We start from the raw sequence: 22,071 nt of genomic DNA, 5'->3' as shown, positions 1-22,071 counted from the left end.
GGAATTATAAGAACATTCCCTCTTCCAGAAGCTCTGGCTCCACAGCTCCAGGCCAGCGATCTCCTTGAAATACTGCCACCACAGGCTGTTAAGCTGGCTTGTGATAGAGAACTGGGGCTGGGTATATCTGTAAACATGAAACCAGGAAGAGCACTCTGACATATAAACTCCTGGATGAGTGAAAAATACTGTTTATAATATATCGCTTTCTAAGAAGAAATACTTTAACCATTAGAATTAGATTTACCAGAGAAGCCACATTTTTTTCAAATCTAAGGCTGTATTTTCCTATAAGAATAATAAATAGAAATACAACTACTTAAAGAAATCAAATTGGCTGGGCATGGTGGCTCTCGCCTGTAATCCCAGCACCTTGGGAGGCCGAGGGGGTGGGGGGCGGGGCAGATGACTTGAGGTCAGGAGTTTGAGACCAGCCTGGCCAACATGGTGAAACCCCGTCTCTACTAAAAATATAAAAAAATTAGCTGGGCGTGGTGGTGTGTGCCTGTAGTCCCAGCTACTCGGGAGGCTCAGGCACCAGGATCACTCGAACCCGAGAGGTGGAGGTTGCAGTGAGCTGAGATCACGCCACTGCACTCCAGCCTGGATAACAGAGTGAAACTCCATCTCAAAAAAAAAAAAAAAAAAAATCAAATCATCTAGCTAGACCCAGGTAAGCAACTAGACATAGTGACGAAAAAGCTAAACAAATCACTAGTAACTCAAGTTAATACAGGTTCTTCACGTTCTTCTCCTCACTGCGACATGTTACATGGTCAAAGAGTCTCAGATTAATGGTCCTGGTTTCCCCAACTTAGGACAGATCTGGTAAAAAGACTTACTATAATAACGTCAGAGCAAATCACTTAGTTTTACAAATGAGAACATGATTGAACAATTACTTTTATTAAGATAAATAAAACTTTAGTTTCCACTGTATACCTCATGCATGAACCATAATGATATATGGCATTAAAAGAGAACTGAACATGGCTTTTATAAAAATAACTGCCAGCTGGGTGCGGTGGCTCACGCCTATACTCCAGCACTTTGGGAGGCCAAGGCAGGTGGATTGCTTGAGTCCAGGAGTTCGAGACCATCCTGGGCAACATGGTAAAACCCCCTCTACAAAAAATTAGCTGGGCGTGGTGGTGCACACCTGTGGTCCCAGCTACTCGGGAGGCTGAGGTGAGAGGACCGCTTGAGTCAGGGAGGCAGAGGTTGTGGAGAACTGAGACTGCCTCTGCACTCCAGCCTGGGTGACAGAGTAAGTCTCTGTCTCAAAAAAACGAAAAGGAACTGCCTTTGGAGTTGGGTAAAGAAACATGTGAAAAACTATTTCAATGTAATTGTTATATTTAGAAGGTAAATGAACCTAGTTCTTGCCTGACTTAGTTATAGACCTAAGACAGTTGTCTAGGGCAATTTCTGCAAGAAATTGCACCTTTATTTAAGTATGAAGCCAGAATGAGATGCCAGTATTATACATTATGAGAAGACTGAACTAAGGATCCTTAGAATATTTTCAAAGCAGCTCAGACTCCAGGTAACACAGAAAGAAAGGCGAAGGGAGACTCCTGGTGAGTACTACTCACTGATCTTCTGTTCCAAAAAATTTCACAAAGAAACATTTCTTTCCACGAGGTTTCTTCAAGTCCTTTGGTGGATTAACAATCTGGAGGATAAAAGGGGGGAAAAAGGTTGGCTGGCAACACAGCAGCCCACTTTCTAGTGGCTCCACATTGCTCTACACAGTTCTACGTTGGTACGAAAAAAGTAAATTAAAAGGATTTACTTACAAATAAATTTATTTATATACAAAACAGAACCCAAGGCCTAGTACTTATCTAAATCTCCCATCTTTCTATTGAGATGTGTGGAAATGTGTAGATATTCTAGAAGTTCCCAATATTTAACACGTACCACAGTGCTCAGTAGACACAATATCCCTTTTACTGCAGTGGCCCTGTTTTACAAGCAGTTAAAACTAAGATCAACAGCATCCCCTGCCCCCCACCACCCCACCTCGCCCCAATGTGACCCCATCATTACTGAAAAAATGCAGAGGACACTCTTTGAAATACTTCCTGTGTAGGAAGGGTTGAGACAGGACGTAGTGAAAACAAAGGACAACTGAGGCACAGAAAACACCATATTGCAAAGAGACCATCTAAAGACACTTCCTGGGCTCCAAGCAAGAATATAAAAACACAACATTTGGAAAGCAATGATGGATCACCTCATGCAAAATCTGGAATGCCAACTTCTGCAAAGAGGCACTGGAGTAGCACATATGGTAACATGGAAAGAAGATTTAAACTTAGTTGGGACAAAAATACTTTGGCTTTTCACTAACCTACATTTAGACTTCTCTTCCTGGATAATTTATATTTTCTTCTCCTTTTGTTACATTTAAGCATAAAGCTAAATTCAGATTAGAATTATTTCCGGGGTTAAAAAAGAAACTTCATAAACCTCCTCTAAATCAAGAAATAAGCGTTTAGAGCAGATTTAATGATCTGGTGTATACTGCATTGCCTTTTAAAAAACAACCGATACTAGGGGAAAAAAAATTCTAAGTGCCATCTGAATGGGCCCAACTTAACTCAATACTAGAAACTGAGAGGAATGCATCTTACATTCTCCACCTCCTCAAACCCAACTTCAGATATCTTCCTTTAGTAGCAAGACACTCACCTTTCCTGGCCAAGGAGGATATCGGCCGAGTTTCCCCCTAGAGAAAACACACAGAGTCAACACTTGCCCCCGAAAAGCCAGTACATCTCCTTCAACCCACTCAATAAGCAATTTATCTTCCTAAATCTCTGCTGGCATCCTCAAATGCCGGAACAAAAGCTTTCACAGCTGGGCCCAAGACCCTCAGAAGTAGAATGCAAAATTGTATACTTATGTGCACAACGTATATCCATTCTTCTGTTGAGAAGGAATACAGAACAACACAACTGTCAAAAGTCACTTGTCTAGAGCTTCTTAACGACGGGGGTGGGAGGACAGCTTCCTCTGTAAACACAGACTTTCCCTCCCTAAGTCTGGTTTAATTCAACAGGAGACCTGCCTGGCTTTGACAAATGCTAATGGAAGCCTTCCTCTGGGTGGAGAAACAAACTACGCAGCTCGAGGGAGGCGGCGACAATCAGTCTAGGTTCGGGCGGTTGTCTGGGACACAGAAGCAGACCGCGGGAGGCACCGAAGCCTGCACTGGTCACTGCCAAGCCATCGGTTGTAAAAGAGAGCTCCCCCCGCCGTTTCTTCGCGGGGCAACGCCAGCAGTCCGGTTTAGACACCTCCGGCTGAGCCGCCCGCACAGGTCGGCTGCATCGCAACCTGGGCTTTGACCGAATGGCACCGGCGAGATGGACTCGCAGGTCCGGTCCCCGGCGCTTCTCCTTTCTGGGAAGCCCCAGCAAGACCCCGGGGACCCGTCGTCCGCGGAAGCCTCGCGGCACCGGCGGCTCCCTTCACAGGGGCCGCCGGTATCTGGGCCCCGAGTGCAGACCCCACCAGGGCGACCTCGGGGATCAAAGCCAGTGCCCGCCGTGGCCACCCTCGGCCTCGGTCCCCCGGGACTGGACTGCCCCTTCCGCCCGGCGCCGCTCCTAAGCGCCGGCACCTTCTCTTCCCCTCTCTCCGCGACCTGGAGCGCATAGAAAGGCAGCTCCGGGGCCGGCAGCGAACCCCGCGCCCAGGCGGGCAGCTCCCCGGCGCGTCTCGGTTGGCCCGGCCGCTCGGACTCACCACACCAAGTCGCCGAGCCGCAGACTCACAGTCGCCATCTTACCACCCAACCACCACCGACGCACGGGCCGCCGGGAACAGCGGGTCGCCCCGGCGCCGCCCATTGGAGTGGGCTTGACCACGTGACGGGGGCCGGCTGTCATCGGCCACGCCGCTGCTCTGACGTCACCGCGCCCGCCGGGGATCATTGGCCGACCGAGCGGCACGTGACGCGAGCGCCGTGGTCTCCGCGCGCCGGAGCGCAGAGACTCCCGGCTTCTTCCCCCTCCCTTCGGCTCGTGACAACGAAGCGCCCGCGGTCTGAGGCGGCGGCGGCGACGGTGCGGCCGGCTGAGCGCGAGAGGGAGCCGGCCTCGCTGCCCGCCCCGTCCCCGGGTTTTGGACTCCGCGCACCTCCCCTCTCGGCGCTTCCGTTACGGCCGTTGGTCGGGCGCGGGCCCCGGGGCCATTCCCGAGCCCGAGGCGCTGGTCGGCCCCGTCGCAGCGCCAGTGAGCTGCCCTGACGGAGCTCGGCGCGGCCTGGAACTCAGCCTCAGCCGGGTCTGGGCTCCCGCGCCCGGCGACTCTGCTTGGCCGCAGGCCGGAAGGCCCCGGTGTCCGCGCCCGTCCGCTCCCGCCGCCCGTGTTCTTTGGAGCGCTCCTCCCGACGGCCGCTTTCGGAGGCGCCGTCTGAGCGCGGGGTGCCGCGCCGCAAGTTCTCCTGGGGCGCCCGGAGGCTGCGCCCCCGACTCCCTGGTGTCCCCGGAGTGGCTGCGCGGACGTCGAGTTGGCATTTCTTCGCTTCCTCCTGGGGGGGCGCGCGGCGCGGCACACCAGGCTCCCCTGGGCGCGGGGACCCGGCCATGGGCCGAGGCGCGGGCCGCCCCCCCGCTGGGAGCCACGGCTCAGGGGCCGACCGCTAGCTGCGCCGCCGCCCGGGGACCGGCATGAGGACCGCCGCGGGGGGACGTCTGCGGCCCACGTCGGCGCTGGGGACAAAGGTGCGTGTCGTTGTCGGGTCCGGGCTCTCCCGTTAGCCTTGCCGTAGTTTTGCACTTTTGAAAAAGTTGTGACAACAGGAAGACAGATGCCGGGCGTAGTTTGGGCACTTTAAAACTGAACCATGAACGGGGAAGTGTTAACTGCAGTTGAGCACAGCGTCGGCCCAAACTTCAGCAGACCAGGTAGACTCACAATTTTGCAAAAGATCCCAGTCCCGATCACAGACTCCACAGTGTCAAGGACTGGCTTAGACTTGGTGTCGGGCTCTTGTTGAGTGACTGCCTGCTGGAAAAGGTGGCGGGTCCACACGCTTTTCCCCAAGGCATTGTGGTGGTTAGAGGTTTTGGTTGCAAGTCGGTGTTTAGCGTACTGGGTCGTCCCGCAGCCTGATTTTTCTTGGGAGATCAGTTTCCCTGATGTACCAAGAATTAGCTGCACGGACTGTCATTTACTGCGTGTGTATTTTTAAGACGAAGTGATCTTTAAAGCATGTTTAAGACACGAGGGAATAATTTGATAAAAATTTAACGTATGTTCCTGTTTAAAAATACTGAATTTGTGAGGAATCGAAGGATATTTTAATTAAAAACATAAATCTTGGCCGGGCATGGTGGCTGTAATCCCAGCATTTTGGGATGCCGAGGCGGGCGGACCACCTGAGATCAGGAGTTCGACACCAGCCTGGCCAACACGGTCAAACCCCATCTCTACTAAAAATACAAAATTAGCCGGGCGTGATGGCACATGCCTGTAGTCCCAGCTACCTGGGAGGCTGAGGCAGGAGAATCGCTTAACCCGGGAAGTGGAGGTTGCAGTGAGCCGAGATGATGTCACTGCGTTCCAGCCAGGCGATAGAGCGAGCGAGACTCGTCCCCCCTGCCAAAAAAAGAAGAAAAAAAAAATCTCGAACATTGCACCAAAACCTAGAGGCATTCCCCTTAACATCATAAACATGGTACGTTTCTACCACTATTAGACAATAAGAGTATATTGCCTAAAACCTGAAAGTTCTAGCTAGTGCAGTAAGACAGGAAACAAAAATAAGAAATGCAATTTTTGGAAAAGGGAAGACAGAATTCTCATTTCCGTGGATGGTAGGTCTGCCTATTTTGAAAAAAACAAAAAAGCCATTAAAATAAGAATTCAGGAAGGCTACTCATTGTAAGTTGGAATACACAATTTAGTTTTTCTGTTTCATCAATAACCAGTTTGAAAATACAATGTTTAGAAGGATATATATATATATATATATATATACAGTAAGAAAACATATAAAATTCCTGAGGATAACCAAGGGACAAGGAAGGCTAGTATTTTCTCAGTAACACTAACTGAGGTTTTTAAAGGGGGGGGGGTCTTTGTTTTTTTCTTTTTTCTTTTCTTTTTTTTTTTTGAGGCAGAGTTTCACAAGTCGCCCAGGCTGGAGTGCAGTGGCAGGATCATGGCTCATTGCAGCCTGGACCTTCCCAGGCTCAAGCCATCCTTCCACCTCAGCCTCCTTAGTAGCCAAGACTACAGGGGTGTGCCACCATACCTGGCTAATTTGTTAAAAACTTTTTGTACAGACGAAGTCTCATCATGTTGTCCAGGCTGGTCTTAAACTCCTAGGCTCCAGCGATCATCCTGCCTTAGCCTCCCAAAGTGCTGGGTCCGGGAAGTTGAGGCTGCAGTGAGCTCTCCTGGTGCCACTGCACTCCAGCCTGGGCAACTGGAGTGAGGCAACTGTCTCACACACACAAAAAAAAAACTAAAATCTTTCCAGGGACTTAGGCAACTCTCGTAAGTCTAATAAACAGGTAAATGTAAGTCATTTTTTTAAACATTCAAACATGTTTGAACTTAATTATATTTTCTTAAGCATTTTGAATTACGGTTGTAAGTCTAGCATACCATTGTTTAATATATTGGATTCTCTTAAATGTTTCAAATGGCTTAGTAACAGCAGAACATTATAGTGATTATAAAACAGGCCGGGCGCGGTGGCTCACGCTTGTAATCCCAGCACTTTGGGAGGCCGAGGCGGGCGGATCACGAGGTCAGGAGATCGAGACCACGGTGAAACCCCATCTCTACTAAAAATACAAAAAAATTAGCCGGGCGTAGTGGCGGGCGCCTGTAGTCCCAGCTACTCGGAGAGGCTGAGGCAGGAGAATGGCGTGAACCCGGGAGGCGGAGCTTGCAGTGAGCCGAGAGCGCGCCACTGCACTCCAGCCTGGGCGACAGAGCGAGACTCCGTCTCAAAAAAAAAAAAAAAAAAAAACCCCAAATCTAAGTGTTAATAGACTACAGATTTGACTCACTTTATCCTGTAGTCCTATTTTTTACCTTTTGGGGCTTGGAGAGTCACTTAAGCAACTGAAAGGAGCAGTTTTGCCATCTAGGATTGAAGCTGCAGTCTCTCAGACTTGGACTGAGATAAGGTTATGTGTTTAGTGCCTGGACAGGGAAAGTGGGACCTGGTTGCCACTTCCAGGATGACCTTCCTACATCCATTGGTTAACTTGCTGATTCCCTTCTTACAGTGAGACTGTTCCGGTTCTATCAGTGGGGGAATCTGTAAGCCTTCCGCTGGGATTTATTTCCACAACCCAGCGCATCACAAATATCCTGAGGGCCTTGGAGATTTCTTTTAGGGAAATGTCCTTTAACATCTTAGTACATGTTGGGAGACGGTCTTTTGCAGTGCCAACCTGTTATACTGCTAATCGTTTGGCTGCCTGATTAGAATTATTTTGACTGTTCATTTGTAGATATTTTGTTCCCTTATCTGATGTTATAAGTTGATTTTATATTTATAATTTGACAAATGAATATTGGATATATATAAATACGTCTACATGTATGTGGATATATACAATATATGCTAATTTTCCTGAATTAACTGACATTTGTGATTCATTTACAACCAAAATACAGTGAGTTTTTTTGAAACCTGCCAAAATAATACATAGGCTGGAATGGCAAAGTATTATTTATAAAGAAGGATAATAAACATGAGCTTTAAGTTCGCAATATCAAAGTATAAAACTTTACAAAGCAGTGCAATACTGGTTAAAGAATCTCTAAATACTGTATTAATATGACAGATGGACTTTAGAAACAGGCCTTAGATACCTGTGATGTTGCTTTGCAATATAATGCCAAATCAGCAGAGGAAGGAAGGATCGTTTAGTGATTGATGCTGGAAGAAACCAAGTTACAGCCTCTCCTCATACTTTATAGCATAGCAAATTCATCTGGGGTTAATAAATGACTATATAGGCTGGGCTCAGTGGCTCACACCTGTAATCCCAGCAGGAGTTCAAAACCAGTCTGGGCAACATGGCAAAACAACGTCCCTACAAAAAATACAAAAATTAACACGCCTGTAGTTCCAACTACTAGGGAGGCTGAGGTAGGAGGATCGCTTCAGCCTGGGAGGTTGAGGCTGCAGTGAGCTGAGATTGAGTCACTTTATTCCAGCCTGAGCAACAGAGTGAGACCTTGTCTCAAAAAACAAAAAACCTATATGCACAAGTTCTTCTGTAAGATCTGGTTGGAGATGAACATTCTACGCATAAAAGAAATGGGAGGAGTCTCAAAGGAAAAGAGCCTAGTTTTAACTGCATACAAAGTTATAATTTCCTTGGAAGCAGGGTCGCTTGAGGTTGCGAGCTTAAGACCAGCTTGGGCAACATAGTGGGTCAGCATCTCTACAAAAAATAGAAAAAATTAGCCAGACGTGGTGGGATATACCTGTAGTCCCAGCTACTCGAGAGGTTGAAGTGATGAGAGGTTTGCTTGAGCCTGGGAGGTTGAGGCTGAAGTGGTTGTGATTGGGCCACTGCTCTCTAGCCTGGAAATAACAGCGAGACCCTAGCTCAAAAAAAAAAGTTAACATTTCTTTCATCATACCTCACTCTAAGCAACATTAAACAGCAAATAACAAAACAAGAAGAACCACTTATAAGAGATATGACAGGTGTCGTATATCTATAATATGTAATAATTTATGTATAATATCAAGAGCCCTTACAAGTCAGTAAGAAAGTCACAATTTTTTCAACCATTCCCTGATTGTCATTTGATTGTCATTTTGGTTGCTTCCATCATTTTTCTTGTATAAACAAGGCTGCAATGAATATCTTTATTTATTGGTATGGTAGAAAGTTCACACTAGAATATGAACTCTTTTAAAAAGCAGGATACAAAATTATATATGAAGTAAGCAGAAAACATGTATGGCATGTATTAGCATATCCATATTCTGTGAACATTTGGAATTCTGTATTCAAAATCTATTTGGACCATTCCCAAGTGATTTTGAAGGTCTTTGGCATGTCATAATTTGTTATTTTGCCAAGGCCAATGTTTGGGTGTGAGAGTGGTGCACAGGGCAGGAGTATGTAACTTTGTTAGGAAGTGAGCCTAGCCACACCCTCCTGAGTCACTGATTCTTTACTACTGGGGGTAGGCAGTATCTTTTGTTCAGCTGATAAAAGCTTTGTCATTGTGAAGATTGGCTCTCAATGATAGGAAACTGCTGGTGATGAAAATAAAGAGGTCTTAAAGATTATTCTCAGGCAGAAAAAATAAGTGTTAGACAAATTAAATGGAAAATAATTAATATTTTAGTAGTCTTTACAATTTGGAGGTCTAAGGCTCTGTCAGCATGGGTTCTTTAAGGTCAAGGATCTAGGATACAGATGCATAGGAAAAAAGACTGGAAGTATGCTAAGCAGTGACTATCTCTGAATGATTATGAAAAAAATCTTAGGATGAATAAGCAGAGAAAAACAATAAATGGCAATATATGACAATGGAGTTTTCTTGACAGTGAAATTCTCTTAAACTTAAATCTCTTTAATTAGACAGGTAAACTATTTTATCATCTTCGTTTGACCTGGCTCTTCTTTTCAATGTTAACAGAAGCCATGCAGTGACACCCGCTAAGACTTGTTGGTAGCCATGTCGGAGCCCCACAGGGTCCAGTTCACCTCTCTCCCAGGTTCCCTGAATCCTGCGTTTTTGAAGAAGTCCCGGAAGGAGGAGGCTGGGGGAGGAGAACAGCATCAGGACTGTGAGCCGGCCGCAGCAGCTGTTCGGATTACACTCACCCTCTTTGAACCAGATCACAAACGCTGCCCAGAGTTCTTCTACCCAGAGCTGGTGAAGAATATCCGAGGGAAGGTAAAAGGCCTTCAGCCTGGAGATAAGGTACCCCCCTTTGTTCCCAAAGGCGCTGCAGGTTTAACACACAGGGGTCAGAGCGTGCATGTGGGGCTTCCGTAGTGGGGAAGCAAGACTTACTGAGGTTTTGGCTGCCCCAAGATCCTGTCACTCACTCAAGGCAAGCACAAGATTTGCTTCTCTTATCTCTGTGCGCAAAGGGAGAGGCCACTTTGAATTATAACTAATTAACATAAACTGTAAAAACAATACATTTTTCTCTGCCAAGGTTATAAATGTTATGTGTAAATGAAACCAGTCCCTGACAGTTCCAGCGTTAGAATTTCATGCCGGACATTTTCCTCTTCCAAGAGAATCTTGCTGTCTACCTAGTATAGGGGCAGACAAAAAAACACGTAGACTGCTTTTAATTTATTTATTTATTTTTGAGACCGAATCTCGCCCTGTCGTCCAGGCTGGAGTACAATGGGGCGATCTCGGCTCACTGTAACCTCCGCCTCCCAAGTTCAAGTGATTCTCCTGCCTCAACTTCCTGAGTACTTGGGACTACAGGTGCATGCCACCACACCCAGCTAATTTCTGTATTTTTAGTAGAGATGGCGTTTCACTATATTGGCCAGGCTGGTCTCAAACTCCTGGCCTCAAGTGATCTGCCTGCCTTGGCCTCCCAAAGTGCTGGGCTTACAAACATGAGCCACTGCACCTAGCCACAACTTGATGGATTTTCATGAACTCAGTACACCCATGTAACCTGCACATAGGTCACAAAATATATTTATCAGGACCCCAGAAACCCTCCTGCCCTGCCGGAAGACTACCTCAATACTCATGGGCAACCACTGCCCTGATTTCTAACAGCTTAGATCTGCTTAGATTTGTGGGTTTTTTTTTTTTTTAAGGCAGAGTCTTACTCTGTCACCCAGGCTGGAGTGCAGTGGCGCCATTTTGTCTCACTGCAACCTCTGCCTCCCGGGTTCACGCCGTTCTCCTGCCTCAGCCTCCTGAGTAGCTGGGACTACAGGAGTCTGTCACCATGCCCGGCTAATTTTTTGTACTTTTAGTAGAGAAAATGTTTCAATGTGTTAGTCAGGATGGTCTCAATCTCCTGACCTTGTGATCCACCCACCTTGGCCTCTCAAAGTGCTGGGATTACAAGCATGAGCCACAGCGCTTGGCCTCTCTTTTTTTTGTTTTTTTTTGAAACCAAGTCTTTACTCTGTCACCCAGGCTGGAGTGTGGTGGTGCAATCTTGGCTCACTGCAACTTCCGCCTCCCAGGTTCAAGTGTTTCTCCTGCCTCAGCTTCCTAAGTAGCTAGGGTTACAGGTGCCAGCCACCACGCCTGGCTAATTTTTTTTTTTTTTTTGTATTTTTAATAGAGATGGGGTTTCACCATGTTGGCCACGCTGGTCTCGAACTCCTGACCTCAAGCGATCCACCCACCTCCGCCTCCCAAAGTGTTAGGATTACAGGTGTGAGTCACCGCACCTGGCCGTATTTTTGTATTTTATGTAGATGGAATTGTATGGTATTTAAGTACCACCTAGCTGAAAAGCTTTTTTTTGAGACGGAGTCTTGCTCTGTCGCCCAGGCTGGAGTGCAGTGGTGCAATCTCGGCTCACTGCAAGCTCTGCCTCCCGGGTTCATGCTGTTTTCCTGCCTCAGCCTCCCGAGTAGCTGGGACTGTAGGCGCCCGCCACCACGCCTGGTTAATTTTTTGTATTTGTAGTAGAGACGGGGTGTCACCGTGTTAGCCAGGATGGTCTCGATCTCCTGACCTCGTGATCCGCCCGTCTCTGCCTCCCAAAGTGCTGGGATTACAGGCGTGAGCCATGGCGCCTGGCCCGTGAAAAGCATTTTTAAGCACCTATGTCTACCTTTGCACTGTGCTAGGCTCTGAGGAAAAGGTAAGTGGGCCCCACACTCGCAGCATTCTGGTCTCTAGAGTGGCTCTTAGTGAAGTGGAGATGAGGCTGGTAATTGGCTCACAGTTGTCTGAGTGTGGAATGAGAATGAAATCATGTTGTGAAGTTTCTAGCAATATGGCTCAGTGCCAAGTGATCAGTCGGTCTTATTCACAGGTGTGCTGTTGGGAGGGTATTTTTGCTTAGAAGGATTAATCTTTTTTTCCTGAGATTAAAAAAATGTGTTTTCTTGGCCTGGCATAGTGGCTCACACCTGTAATCCCAGCACTTTGGGAGTCCGAGACATGAGGATCACTTGACCATGGGAGTTCAAGACTAGCCTGGGCAACAGTGAAACTCCATCTCTGTAAAATAATACAGAAATTAGCTGGGCGTGATGGTGCATGCCTGAAGTTCCAGCTACTCAGAAAGCTGAGGTGGGAGGATTGCTTGAGCCTGGGAGGTCAAGGTTGCAGTGAGCCATGATCACACCACCACACTGTATGAAAGCAAGACCCTATCTCAAAAAAAAAAAAAAAAAAAAAAAAAAAGGCTGGAAGGCCTGGTGCAGTGACTCGTGCCTGTAATCCCAGCACTTTGGGTGGCCGAGGCGGGCGGATCACTTGAGGTCAGGAGTTTGAGACCAGCCTGGCCAACATGGCAAAAACCCATCTCTACTAAAAATACAAAAATTAGCCAGGTGTGGTAGTGCCTGCATGTAATCCCAGCTACTCAGTAGGCTGAGAGAGGATAATTGCTTGAACCCAGGAGGCAGAGATTGCAGTGAGCTGGGATCATGCCACTGTACTCCAGCCTAGGTGATGGCGAGACTCCATCTCCCCCCACCAAAAAACACCAAACCAAAAAAGGAAAAGTGTTTCCTTGATTGAGATCTGATTGCCTGATTGCCAGAATGGAGGCCATTGAGTCTGTACCAAGGGTCAGCCTGTTGGATGAAGGCCACTGGGCAGGATGAGAAAAAGTAATTTCAAAATCCCTTTATAATTCCTGTTTCAGGGAAATGGTATCTTCTTCCTTTAGAGGAAGAGACAGTAGCAGGGGTTGGTTAATGTGTTTATTCGTAGGTTCAAGCCAAATCAGTAGGTCAACTGAAATTAGAACTCCAGTGCTCTGATTTCACCTTTTTGGGGACTACAAATGCCCTTCTCCACTGCAGAAAAATGCATGGAGGATACACAGAGAATTTTGGATCCAATTCAGAGGATTCAGTCCTGGACTTCGGGTTCAGAACTCCTAAATCGTCGTGGGTCTACTCTGCAGTGTTAAAAGTACAATAAAATCGGACACATTTGTGCAGCAGTTCTTTTAGTGTACATTTCTTAATAGTGCGAAGGCACTGTACTAGACCCAGAGGACTATAGAAAGGTAGAGAAAACACTGTACTAACCTCAAAACTAACATCCTATAGATGTTTTAATAGAATGGTACCACCAGAGGTAACAGAAATTACAATATGGTCATTGTTTAAGTCTGGTACGACACAGGCCCTGGAGGTCTTAGAAAGAAGACAGCTTATATCCTAATTAGTGTTGGGACAGTGCTGGACCTTCCATCATACAGTCAGGAAATAGTAGTTATTGGAAGACTGCTGTTGGCAAAGCGTTCCATGGAATCCAGTGCTGCTCAGTTTTCTTACAGATTTCTTATAGTTACATAACCACTCAAGTTATATGCGATCGTTGTAGAAAAATTAGAAGATCCAGATAAGCATGTTTGAAAGACTCCCCATTTGTGGTATGATCATTAGATGTATGCTCTATAATATCCCATTGTATGTGTACACCACAAATCATTTAACTGATCCTTTGCAGGTGGTATTTCAATAGGCAGAGATGGGAGGGTGAGATAAGAAAGTTTGTTTGAAATAGGCATACAATCTTTAGTGTTTTCTGTCTACCTTGAAGTCTTAAACATACTTGGTACAGGAGTCTTATTAAAATTAGGATTCCTGGCTCCTGGCTGGGTGTGGTGGCTCTCACCTGTAATCCCAGTACTTTGGGAGGCTGAGATGGGCAGATCATTTGAGCCCAGGAGCTTGAGACCAGCCTGGGCAACATGATGAAACCCTATCTATACAAAAAACTTAAAAAAAAAAAAAAAAAAAAAAGTTAGCTAGGCATAGTGTTGCATGCCCGTAGTCCCAGCTATTCAGGAGGCTGAGGCAGGAGGCTCACCTGAGCCTGGGGAGGTTGAGGCTACAGTGAGTCATGATTGTGCCACTGCACTGCAGCCTGATTGACAGAGACTCTTATCTCAAAAAAAAAAAAAAAAAAAATTTTTTTTTAGATTCCTTGGTCACAAAGCTTAAGGCTTATCTGTGGAAAATTTGCTTGATGAGAAAAGAATAAGCTTATAAAATGGAAATAAGCCTTGGAAGCCTGAGTTTAACTTTGGTAGCACCGAGAGAAGTGCAAATTCAGACCTTTCTAAACAGTATGGCAGAACGGCTCTCGAGAACTTGCACCACATTCAGTGGGATTTTCACGTTTTTGAGCCATTGACTATTTTGGAAGTCAGTGGACTCTTTCTTGGAATGTTTTTAAATGCCTGAAGAAAATTTTAGAGTTACGAAGGAAGTCCACTTTATTGAACGTGGTTGTGTAGTGACTGAGCATCTCCTTCTAAAGGCCCTTTGCTGTCTTGAGTCCTGCAGCCCCTCATGCTGTGGTGGATGACTGTAGGCATTCAATCAAGTTTTATTAACCTACGTTAAGGGAAATTTTACTTTCTTAATTAAGATAAACATTGGTGAGATGGTAGCATGTTTTCTACCTTGCCCTTTTCTGAAAAACATTGTTTTTATATAGGTATTGAGTAATCAGTGAAGTTTCTATGAATAAGAACATGGGAATATTTTGTGACTTATTTTTTGTTGAACGATCTCTTTACAGAAGAAAGATCTGTCAGATCCTTTCAATGATGAAGAAAAGGAAAGGCATAAAGTAGAGGCCCTTGCCCGGAAATTTGAAGAAAAATACGTAAGATTTCTCTCTTGAGTAACAAAACAACCTCATTGGGTGGGAGAGGTTTCCACACATTACTGTATTCCTTTACTGGATTATCATGTAATAAACACTGATCTGGAAGTAAGCATTAAGCATGGAGAGAATAGAAGCAGTTATTAAACCTAACGCATTAAGGTACAGAAAAGGGGCATGGCAGAGCTAGTGTGAAGAGCTAACTGGACAAATAACCGAGAAGGGCCTGTGGTCGCCTTAGAAGAAATATTTTGGTACAAAGCGTAAGAAGCGATTTAGTTCATTTTTCTGTCCTAGGACATTTTATACAGGTACAAATATGTTCTATGTTAAAAGTTTTTCAGGAAAGGAGGTTTTGGGGTTTGTGTGTATGTGAGAGAGTGACCATTCTAGTTAGTGCATTACCTCTTTGAGTCATAGCCGATGAAGTTCAAGGCCACAGTTAATTCCGTGTGTTTATCAAAAAGCATGTAATCTATTGCTTTCACATTTTAGGGTGGAAAGAAACGTAGAAAAGACCGAATACAGGACTTGATCGATATGGGGTATGGTTATGATGAATCTGATTCCTTCATCGATAACTCTGAGGCGGTAAGTAGTTACTGAAAATGCCATGTCAGACCCACTGCACCGTAGCTGCTCCTGATACTGACCAGGAAGCTGGGGGTGGGGTCAGAGCGGGCGTGCCGTCTTCCCAGCATGAGGCAGTAGCAGCGCTGATGAGAGACGAAATGACGTTCTTGATCCGGGCCTTAGTTCCCTCTTCAGAAAATGATGACCAGATCTGTCCAAAACACCTTGTAGCTCAGACATTCATGACCAGAGGATGTTTTAGCATACTCTTGGAAGTGGCAGAGGAACACAGTCACATCTCTCTCAAGACCCACTTTGCACCTTCGGACTGCAGCAGAACTTGGAGCTGACAGTTTGTTTCCCCTCTTCAGTATGATGAGCTTGTTCCTGCTTCTTTGACTACGAAGTATGGAGGATTTTACATTAACTCGGGAACTCTGCAGTTTAGACAAGCATCAGAGTCTGAGGATGACTTCATTAAAGAAAAGAAGAAGAAATCTCCAAAGGTTAGAATGTGCTTGCTTTTGGATTTCAGAAATGCTTTTAGACGTGACCCTATCAGATCAGTAGGTGACTTGCCAGAATACATGGCGCTTGGCCGGCTCAGGAGGATGGTGGAAAGGCAGAGCCGTGCCAGGTCGATGGCTCGCCTCTTACATGTGTGTGCCCTGATGAGGACACGTGCCTGTGGGGGCTCTGTTCAGCACTTGGTCATCATGTCCACGTCACATGACATCCCAGCAGGCTCAGCAGGGGTCGTTTCTGGAGGTGGCCTCAGGGTGGGAAGGGTGTGGAATGAGGGAATGTGTACCACCCTTGCTGACCCTCACCTGTGGACATGTAGAGGACTTCAGTTCCCAGGGCTGCCATCCCGCTGGAAACCAGTCAGCCTTAGGATCAGTGTGTTTAAAAAACCTGTCTACCACTGCCTATGTGTTTAAAATGAGAGGTAGGGCCCACTTGTAACTTTCAAACTAGAAAGGTTTCAGGCTCCAGAATGGTTACTGTTGTCTCAGCCCTGGGTGTTTCCAGGAGACACCGTCGGTGGGACTGCTGTGGGTTTGTGGTCCAGGGACTGATCTGAGAGCTTTTGTTCATGAAGGAAATGAGACAGGTCTCAGGATGTGTCCCGGGCGGAGCAAGGCCAGTGCCGTGTAGTGCACTTGCTCCCTGAGTTAGGGAGCCGTGTAACTGTGCCTTGTCTTTAATTCTCAGAAGCGGAAGTTGAAGGAAGGTGGTGAGAAGATAAAGAAGAAGAAAAAAGATGACACTTATGACAAGGAGAAGAAATCGAAAAAGTCCAAGTTTTCCAAAGCCGGGTGAGAGGCAGCAGCTTCTTTGCTAGGATAAAGCCTGAACTGTTAGGGCAGGACAACTGGGAGCTGACTCACCTCCTCCCCACAGCTTCGGAAGAGGCAGCAGGGCCTGGCCTTCCTGTCCTCCCGCACGCCTCCCGCAGTGCCATTCTGGGCATAGACGCTCACCTCTCTGTGTGTCAGATAGTTCCACTGTCAGTGTTGGCAGCTATTCTTGTCACTGTGTGACTGCTGATGTTTCTTGTTCTCCGGGGTGCTCATCTCTGCCCCAGTTCTCCTTCTGTCTCCGCTGTTTTCCCTTGTTGTCTATGGTCATGCTTCCTTCTTCTCACTTGGTCTCACCCCAGCTGCTCTTCAAGTTGCTGCTGTTCTCTGCTGCTCCTGCTTTCTCCCTCTAAATACTTTTCTTGCTCTCCCCGCCCCTTTTTGCAACCTTTTATTTCAGCCTGGCAGTGGTTTCTAAAAACCCGTCGGAAATTTAGCATACGTGACACTGTGTTGCTAACCTGTATTAACTCTCAAGCTTTGGTCTCAGCAAGAACGAGCTCCATATGCCAAGAGGAGGGAGGAGGAATGACAGGGTGGACTGTGACAGGTTCTTCTGGAGACCATGGCCCTGGGAGCAGGGGTGAAGGCCTTTGGAGTTCCCTTTGGAGGTGTCCTATAGTCTGAGTGACCATTTTCCCTCTTGCTTGCAGCTTCACAGCCCTCAATGCCAGTAAGGAGAAGAAGAAGAAGAAATATTCTGGGGCTTTAAGCGTTAAAGAGATGCTAAAGAAATTTCAGAAAGAGAAAGAGGCTCAGAAGAAAAGGGAGGAGGAGCATAAGCCTGTTGCAGTCCCATCAGCGGAAGCTCAGGGCCTGCGGGAACTGGAGGGTGCCTCTGACCCCTTGCTCTCACTCTTTGGCTCTACTTCGGACAACGACTTGCTCCAGGCGGCCACTGCCATGGACTCGCTGACGGATTTGGACTTGGAGCATCTGCTCAGTGAGTCTCCAGAAGGAAGCCCCTTCCGTGATATGGATGATGGAAGTGATTCCCTTGGGGTGGGATTGGACCAGGAATTCAGGCAGCCCGCTTCTCTCCCCGAAGGCCTGCCAGCACCGCTGGAGAAGCGCGTTAAGGAGCTGGCTCAGGTATGGTGACACAGTGTGGCTGGGCTTTCCTGGAAGCAGTTTGGGCAGATTGCCATTGGTTCTGCACTGCGTGAAGCTCGCCCAGAGAAACCCTTAGTGAGTTGGCAGTTAAGATGTCAGCTTTTTCCAAACCCTCTTCTCATCCTGAGGGAGAAAACAGTGTAAGCCTTGCCCATCAAGCATCATTTTAGGCCTTTCTTGGTTTCTTCTTTTCTGGAAAATTTGCTTTCTTCCGGGGAGATTGTTCTCTTTCTGTTTTCTGTCAGATTGTTCTCTCTGTTTTCTGTCAGTTTGTTTTCCACACGGCATCTTTTCTTTCATGTGATAGACGGATGATGTTGGCAGCAGGCAGCTGAGGCAGAGATTCATCTTAGAATTCTTGTGAAGGTTTTGCAAATTCACAAAAGTTTGCAAACATATAAGTTACACATAGAGTATATGCTTCGTTGCCACTAGGTTTCAGTCACTCCCTTGCATTGTGTATTCAGTGTTAGGTAGTGATTACAGCAATGCCTCAAATGTGATGAATGAAAAGCAGCTTAATTTTAAATGCTGTCCATGTCCCATTAAAACCCACCATCGGCGGGGTGCAGTGGCTCACGCCTGTAATCCCAGCACTTTGGGAGGCCGAGGTGGGCGGATCACCTGAGGTCAGGAGTTCGAGACCAGCCTGGCCGACATGGTGAAACCCCGTTTCTACTAAAAATACAAAAAATTAGCTGGGCATGGTGGCGCGTACTGTAATCCCGGCTACTTGGGAGGCTGAGGCAGCAGAATCGCTTGAACCCAGGAGGTGGAGGTTGTGGTGAGTGGAGATTGCACCAATGTACTCTAGCCTGGGCCACAGAGCAAGATTCCGTTAAAAAACAAACCAACCACCATTACCATCTTTAGGATGTAGCAGCTCTTGCTGTTTTACTCCAGTGATTAGGAATTGATCCCTAAGCACTGAGAATTGTCTGTTCAAGTAACGTATTTCTAACTGTAAACTAGGCATGGATCATTGGTTGTAATATCATTTACCTTTTTTTTTTTTTTTCTTAAAACAACACAAATTTATTATCTCACAGTCTATAGGTCAGAAGTTCTGGGTGTCAGAGCCAAAACCAAAGTGCTGGCCAGCCTAGGCTTTATCAGGAGACTCTGGGGTAGAATGTTTTAACTCTCATTTCGGTTTTTGGCAGAAATCAGTTCCTTATGGTTGTAGGACTGAGGACAGCAGTCACTATTTCCTCGATGACTGTCAGATGGGAGCCTCTCTCAGTCACCTCTATTTCCTGTCATGTTGTCCCCTTCATCTTCAAACACAGAATTAAATCTGCCCACACTTTCTGACGTGCACTTCCACTGCATTGCTTCTGCTTCTTGCCAGAGAAAATTTATCTTTTTTTTTTTGTTGTTGTTGTTTTTTTATTAATTTTTTTTTGCACACAAAAACAATAAACATTTTCTAAAAATACATACAAACAAAAAGATGCATATCAAACATATTAGGAAGGTTACACATGGGAAGTCGGGGAATAGAAATGGGGGGTGGGAGTTAAAATAAGGTAGAGAGGGACTTTATGTGGATCAGTGATAATAACTCAATCCTCTATTTGACAAAGAAGAGGGAGAAGGAAGAGGAAGAAAAAGAAAGTGGGATAAAGGATCAGAAAGGGAGGAAAATAAAAAAATTAGAGTATGACTCCAGGGTAGACCTGTTTTGTTGTCACTGAGTTGGTTGGTTGGTTTGTCTGTTGTATTTTTCATGTTTCGCCAAGTTGGCCAGACTGGTCTCGAACTCCTAGCCCGAAGTGATCAACCCGCCTCGCCCCCCAGAGTGCCGGGACCACAGGCGTGAGCCACCACGTCCAGCCCCCACATTGCTTCTGGCCTCCATTGTAGACCTCCCAGACGGAGCGGCCGGGCAGAGGCGCTCCTCACTTCTTCCCAGACACGGGGCGGCCGGGCAGAGGCGCTCCTCACTTCTTCCCAGACGATAGGTGGCCGGGCAGAGGCGCCCCTCACTTCCCAGACAATGGGTGGCCGGGCAGAGGCGCTCCTCACTTCCCAGACGATGGGTGGCCGGGCAGAGGTGCTCCTCACTTCCCAGACGGGGCGGCCGGGCAGAGGCGCTCTCACTTCCGAGACGGGGCGGCCGGGCCGAGGCGCTCCTCACTTCCGAGACGGGGCGGCCGGGCAGAGGCGCTCCTCACTTCTTCCCGGACGGGGCGGCCGGGCAGAGGCGCTCCTCACTTCTTCCCGGACGGGGCGGCCGGGCAGAGGCGCTCCTCACTTCTCCCGACGGGCGGCCGGGCAGAGGCGCTCCTCACTTCTTCCCGGACGGGGCGGCCGGGCAGAGGCGCTCCTCACTTCTTCCCGGACGGGGCGGCCGGGCAGAGGCGCTCCTCACCTCCCAGACGATAGGTGGCCGGGCAGAGGCGCTCCTCACTTCCCAGACGGGGCGGCCGGGCAGAGGCGCTCCTCACTTCCCAGACGGGGTGGCCGGGCAGAGGCGCTCCTCACTTCCCAGACGGTGGGTGGCCGGGCAGAGGCGCTCCTCACTTCCCAGACGGGGGGGCGGGCGCTCCCCCCGACGGGGGGCCGGGCAGAGGCGCTCCTCACTTCCCAGACGGGTGGCCGGGCAGAGGCGCTCCTCACTTCCCAGACGGGGGGCCGGGCAGAGGCGCTCCTCACTTCCCAGACGGGGCCCCCCCCCCCCCCCCCCCCCCCCCCCCCCCCCCCCCCCCCCCCCCCCCCCCCCCCCCGCGGCCGGGCAGAGGCGCTCCTCACTTCTTCCCGGACGGGGCGGCCGGGCAGAGGCGCTCCTCACTTCTTCCCGGACGGGCGGCCGGGCAGAGGCGCTCCTCACTTCTTCCCGGACGGGCGGCCGGGCAGACAGAGGCGCTCCTCACTTCTCCCGGACGGGGCGGCCGGGCAGAGGCGCTCCTCACCTCCCAGACGATAGGTGGCCGGGCAGAGGCGCTCCTCACTTCCCAGACGGGGCGGCCGGGCAGAGGCGCTCCTCACTTCCCAGACGGGGTGGCCGGGCAGAGGCGCTCCTCACTTCCCAGACGGTGGGTGGCCGGGCAGAGGCGCTCCTCACTTCCCAGACGGTGGGTGGCCGGGCAGAGGCGCTCCTCACTTCCCTGACGGGGCGGCCGGGCAGAGGCGCTCCTCACTTCCCAGACGGGTGGCCGGGCAGAGGCGCTCCTCACTTCCCAGACGGTGGGTGGCCGGGCAGAGGCGCTCCTCACTTCCCAGACGGTGGGTGGCCGGGCAGAGGCGCTCCTCACTTCCCGACGGTGGGTGGCCGGGCAGAGGCGCTCCTCACTTCCCAGACGGTGGGTGGCCGGGCAGAGGCGCTCCTCACTTCCCAGACGGTGGGTGGCCGGGCAGAGGCGCTCCTCACTTCCCAGACGGGGCGGCCGGGCAGAGGCGCTCCTCACTTCCCAGACGGGGCGGCTGGGCAGAGGCGCTCCTCACTTCCCAGACGGGGCGGCCGGGCAGAGGCGCTCCTCACTTCCCAGATGTGGCGGCGGGCAGAGGCGCTCCTCATCTCCCAGACGATGGGTGGCCGGGCAGAGGTTCTCCTCACATCCCAGACGGGGCAGCCGGGCAGAGGTGCTCCTCACTTCTTCCCGGACGGGGCGGCCGGGCAGAGGCGCTCCTCACTTCTTCCCGGACGGGGCGGCCGGGCGGAGGCGCTCCTCACTTCTTCCCGGACGGGGCGGCCGGGCGGAGGCGCTCCTCACTTCTTCCCGGACGGGGCGGCCGGGCGGAGGTGCTCCTCACTTCCCAGACGGGGCGGCCGGGCAGAGGTACCCCTCACCTCTTCCCAGACGGGGCGGCCGGGCAGAGGCGCTCCTCACTTCTTCCCGGACGGGGCGGCCGGGCAGAGGCGTTCCTCACTTCTTCCCGTACGGGGCGGCCGGGCAGAGGCGCTCCCCACGTCCCAGACGGGGCGGTGGCCAGGCAGGGGCTCGGGAGGCTGAGGCGGGCAGAGCAGTCGGCGTCAGGAGCTGGCGAGCAGCGTGGCCAACATGGCGACCGCGCGCCTGCAGCCGAACGAGAAAAAGCAGGCGGCGGTGGCGTGCGCCGGCAGTCCTAGGGAGTCCGCGGCGCGGGCAGCAGCGAGCTGAGTAGATTGCAGCCTGGGCCACAGAGAGAGAGAAAGAAAGAAAGAAAGAAGGGAGGGAGGGAGGGAGGGAGGGAGGGAAGGAAGCCATTTACCTTTAAGTTAAAATAACATTTT

The 22,071-nt window shown here is 49.2% G+C and overlaps 2 protein-coding genes across 8 annotated transcripts in view; one reads left to right on the top strand and one right to left on the bottom strand.

Annotated features, from left to right (window-relative positions):
- GLYR1 (glyoxylate reductase 1 homolog) overlaps positions 1 to 3,911 on the bottom strand; it is a 47,966-nt gene extending 44,055 nt beyond the window's left edge. For 3 of the 5 annotated variants that reach the window (XR_004026781.1, XM_003269239.4, XM_030798773.1), the window contains exons 1-3: positions 3,757 to 3,911; positions 2,698 to 2,734; positions 1,596 to 1,675 (exon numbers count right to left, since the gene is read on the bottom strand). Coding sequence is in view for 4 of the 5 variants with exons in the window: in XM_003269239.4 (XP_003269287.2) it covers positions 1,596 to 1,675; positions 2,698 to 2,734; positions 3,757 to 3,899 (260 nt within the window). In the remaining variant the exon portion in view is untranslated. The remainder of the gene's footprint in view (positions 1 to 1,595; positions 1,676 to 2,697; positions 2,735 to 3,756) is intronic. The other 2 variants (XM_030798774.1, XM_030798775.1) reach the window with 1 other exon arrangement.
- A 98-nt stretch (positions 3,912 to 4,009) lies between these two features.
- The window catches only part of UBN1 (ubinuclein 1), a 38,585-nt gene continuing 20,523 nt past the window's right edge, over positions 4,010 to 22,071 (top strand). For 2 of the 3 annotated variants that reach the window (XM_030798771.1, XM_030798770.1), the window contains exons 1-7: positions 4,284 to 4,736; positions 9,646 to 9,933; positions 14,722 to 14,808; positions 15,304 to 15,399; positions 15,753 to 15,887; positions 16,597 to 16,700; positions 17,396 to 17,834. In XM_030798771.1, the coding sequence (XP_030654631.1) occupies positions 9,685 to 9,933; positions 14,722 to 14,808; positions 15,304 to 15,399; positions 15,753 to 15,887; positions 16,597 to 16,700; positions 17,396 to 17,834 (1,110 nt within the window). In that variant the 5' untranslated portion in view covers positions 4,284 to 4,736; positions 9,646 to 9,684. Of the gene's footprint in view, positions 4,737 to 9,645; positions 9,934 to 14,721; positions 14,809 to 15,303; positions 15,400 to 15,752; positions 15,888 to 16,596; positions 16,701 to 17,395; positions 17,835 to 22,071 lie in introns of all 3 variants that reach the window. The other variant, XM_030798772.1, reaches the window with a different exon arrangement.

This window comes from Nomascus leucogenys, chromosome 18 (genome assembly GCF_006542625.1).
Source record: "Nomascus leucogenys isolate Asia chromosome 18, Asia_NLE_v1, whole genome shotgun sequence".
Taxonomy (NCBI): Eukaryota; Metazoa; Chordata; class Mammalia; order Primates; family Hylobatidae; genus Nomascus; species Nomascus leucogenys.
This window is presented reverse-complemented; position numbering and strand designations above follow the sequence as displayed.